This window comes from Charadrius vociferus, unplaced genomic scaffold, assembly GCF_000708025.1.
Source record: "Charadrius vociferus isolate BGI_N301 unplaced genomic scaffold, ASM70802v2 scaffold56, whole genome shotgun sequence".
Lineage (NCBI taxonomy): Eukaryota > Metazoa > Chordata > Aves > Charadriiformes > Charadriidae > Charadrius > Charadrius vociferus.
Genome location: NW_009649057.1, coordinates 420,996 through 424,288, shown reverse-complemented (window position 1 = coordinate 424,288; position 3,293 = coordinate 420,996). Strand labels below are relative to the sequence as shown.

Here is a 3,293-nt window from a genome sequence, read left to right as displayed (position 1 = left end):
TCCAAGAAGGTTTTTCTGGCCTTAAAGATCTTGGAACCCATAGTTTCCTCCTGCTCAACAGCTTGGTGGTGTCTTGAAGCAGGAGAGTTAATATCCCTTCCAGTAGATTTTGTTACTTGCTCAAGTATGATCTGAAAATGCAGCACATCTATTTAATAAGTATCAAGATAGCTTATTAGCAAGTATTTATTTCTTGAGCATATTCAAGGAGCAGTAACTCCTGCCATCATGGCCTCTGCAATGATATAGAGCAGAAAACCCCAATATAACTCTGCTATGAATCAGAATGTCATAAAACTATTAACATTTCAAATAATTCCAAAATACTTTCCCACCAGTAGGTACAGATTGGATCCAGATGCTTTATTAAGAGAAAGAATAATTAACCAGTACCTCCATAAGGAAGAACGACAGCGAGATACATTCCCCATGAAGCTTTTGCAGGCAGCTGACTGGGTATCTCAGAAAAAATACTTCATAAACTTGCCTAAACCTGATGATATTAGTGACAAAGAGGAGATTAATCTCAACCTGGCTGAAAGCCCAAGATCAATACTGAGAAACCAAACTACACCCTCAGCTTCATGTTTCCATGAGCCAGCAAAGCCAGAAATAAACACTGCGGAGGCTGAGCTCTGCGAGACGCAGGGCGTTCAGTCCTAGCTCTGAAGACCAGGGTTGGATGAGCAGATGCTCAGCTGCAGTCCTGTGTCACCTTGGGGACATGCCTCAGCCTGGGCTTCAGGGGGTGCTGGAGGTGGGAGCCGAGACATACATCTCAGAGATGTTTGGGTGCTGAATTTCCATCGCTCTTCATGAAAGCTTGACCTAAACCCTAAGCAAAAGCAAGCCCAAGACACCCTGTGGACGTGTCCCCATTGAGGGGGGATGCTGTGAGATGCAGTCCCAGCAGTTTAGGTCAAGTGCTGCCCCAGAATCCACTGAGACTGGTATTCAAAATCAGGTCTGGGTGGTTTTAGCCAGACAAGAAACCACCGCGGGTCTTTGCAAATGCTGGGTTTAACCCCAAGCTCCAGGAGGTCCTGAAATAGGTTTTGATTTTCATGGAGACCACAGGGTTGTATGTATGCTGCTCCCCACAGAGTCCCAGGTGCCCCCAGGGAGCACGGCTGGTACGGAGCAGGGCAGTGCAGAGCCCCAGGAGGACTGAAGCCCAACCAGGTTCCTGTGCGGGGTCTGCAGGGTCTCGCACTGGTTTGGCTCTCATGTGTCCTCTTCTGTGTTTTGCCCACAGGTGAGAGCCTGAGCCCAAGCCGTGGGGCTGCCAAGAGGAAGAAGAAGCAGAGGAGGAACCGCACCACCTTCAACAGCAGCCAGCTGCAGGCTCTGGAGAGGGTCTTCGAGAGGACGCACTACCCCGATGCCTTTGTGCGGGAGGAGCTGGCGAGAAGGGTCAACCTCAGCGAGGCGAGAGTCCAGGTGAGCAAAGGTTTGTGTGGGAGAAAATATCATCTTCTGCCTTGTCCCCAGGCGGGAGCAGGGACTGTCCCCTCTCTCATTTCATCATGACCATGATGGGTAGGATCGATGGTTGGGACATCCCTGCTTGCACCAGGTCCCTGCTGACCACCTTCCCTCCTCACACAGGTCTGGTTTCAGAATCGGAGGGCCAAGTTTCGCCGTAACGAGAGGGCGATGCTGGCCAACAGATCGGCATCGCTCCTCAAATCCTACAGCCAAGAAGCAGCCATTGAGCAGCCCATGGCACCACGGCCCACCGCGTTGACCCCGGAGTATCTCTCCTGGACCAGCACCTCCCCATACAGGTAGGTGCAGGCGCTGGAGGAGCTGGGGATGAGGTGGCCATGGGACAGCCTGCCCAGGGACGGCCCCACCGCCGCGGGAGTACAGCCCTGTGCTGCTGCTGAGGACGCGGGGAGTTTTACAGGGCTGAAAAGGAGCTTGTTCGGCTTTGTTTTGGGAACACATTTCAGGCCCGTCTGAGCATCCCCTGCCCGCCGCTGAGCAGGCTTCCCTGCCTCCACGCATTTTGGGGCCAGAGCGTGGGCCCTGGTCCTCGCAAGGCATTCGCTTGCCCTCGTGCTGACCCTTCCCACATCTTGGCACGGGAGGTGGCATGGGTCCCTTCTGGTTCCCAGCTCTCTGCATCCAGGCGTCTCATCCAAAAGCTCAAGGCAGGGCCTCCTGGTGCATAGTTTGAGGGGTTCCCACATGCATCCAGCCACATAAAAATTCTGAAGCCTTGACTGCTCTTGTGGGAGATGTCTAAGAGGGAACGGCCAGTCTGACCTGGGAAGCTGGCAGGACCACGTGGGGCATGGGGAGTCCTCCATGGGCCATGCCTCATTCCTCCCCTGCTCCCTCCCAGCAGCACTATGCCCTCCTACAGCTCCAGCGGGACCGCGACGCCCACCCAAGGGGTGAACATGGCCAACAGCATCGCCAGCCTGCGCCTCAAAGCCAAAGAGTTCAGCCTCCATCAGAACCAGGTGCCGACCGTGAACTGACCAGGGCAAAGCCCACCCCGTGGCCTCACCCAGGATACAGCGTGGAGCTCCTGTGCCGGTCCAGGACAAATCCGCTGCCCGCTCAACCTACAATGCCACTCACCCGATGTCTCAGCACCTCTCTTCTCCTCTTCCCTTCCCTTTTGAAGGTAGAGTCAGTCCCAGGACGAAGTGGCACATAATTATAGCCACATATGGAGCAAACTTGGTTAGAAACTTGCTTTTCCGCACACCCTTATAATAAAGGCTATATATACACACACATACCCCCCACGCGCTCTTCGAGGACAAACAGACTTGCCAAGGGAACAAGAATTTGCTTCCAAACATGGAAGGAACTTGGACTATTGGATTTGACCAATTTGGGTATCTCGCCCAGAGAGCCAAAGAGTTATTGGGTCTTCTCCTCCCGCAGGGACAGCATGCGGCAGTGGGAGGATCACTTGCCCCCCTTTCCGCCAGGCTGCGACTCGCAGCGCTCAACCGCGTGTGCCGAAGCTGACCCGTGCGTTCGCCTCTTTGCGCGTCCCCAGCCACGGTGCTTGGGAGAGACTTTGGGAAGCCGACAGCTCGCCCCTGCCCTGGCCAGCCCCCTGCACCGCGCTGCCTGCATTTAGGAGCTGCCTATGTCGATGGCATCAGGCTTTGTCCCTTCCCAGAGGGCCAAGGAGAGATGGAGCATCTTGGTGGACTCGCTCGGAGCCTGTGAGGTCTCCCATGAGCTGGGGGGAGCATCGCCGGTCCCCAAACAGGCACCGCTGCCCTGCCTCGGTGGGTTTGCCAGCGATTCTGCAGAGCCCCAGG

At 55.0% G+C, this 3,293-nt stretch overlaps 1 protein-coding gene across 1 annotated transcript; it reads left to right on the top strand.

Annotated features, from left to right (window-relative positions):
- The first annotated feature begins 1,064 nt into the window (after positions 1 to 1,064).
- On the top strand, positions 1,065 to 2,855 carry PRRX2 (paired related homeobox 2). Its single transcript, XM_009888004.1, is given in 5 exon segments — positions 1,065 to 1,100; positions 1,103 to 1,180; positions 1,183 to 1,440; positions 1,609 to 1,787; positions 2,354 to 2,855. Coding segments are annotated over 5 exon segments (687 nt in total). The 3' UTR covers positions 2,490 to 2,855.
- Positions 2,856 to 3,293: the final 438 nt, after the last annotated feature.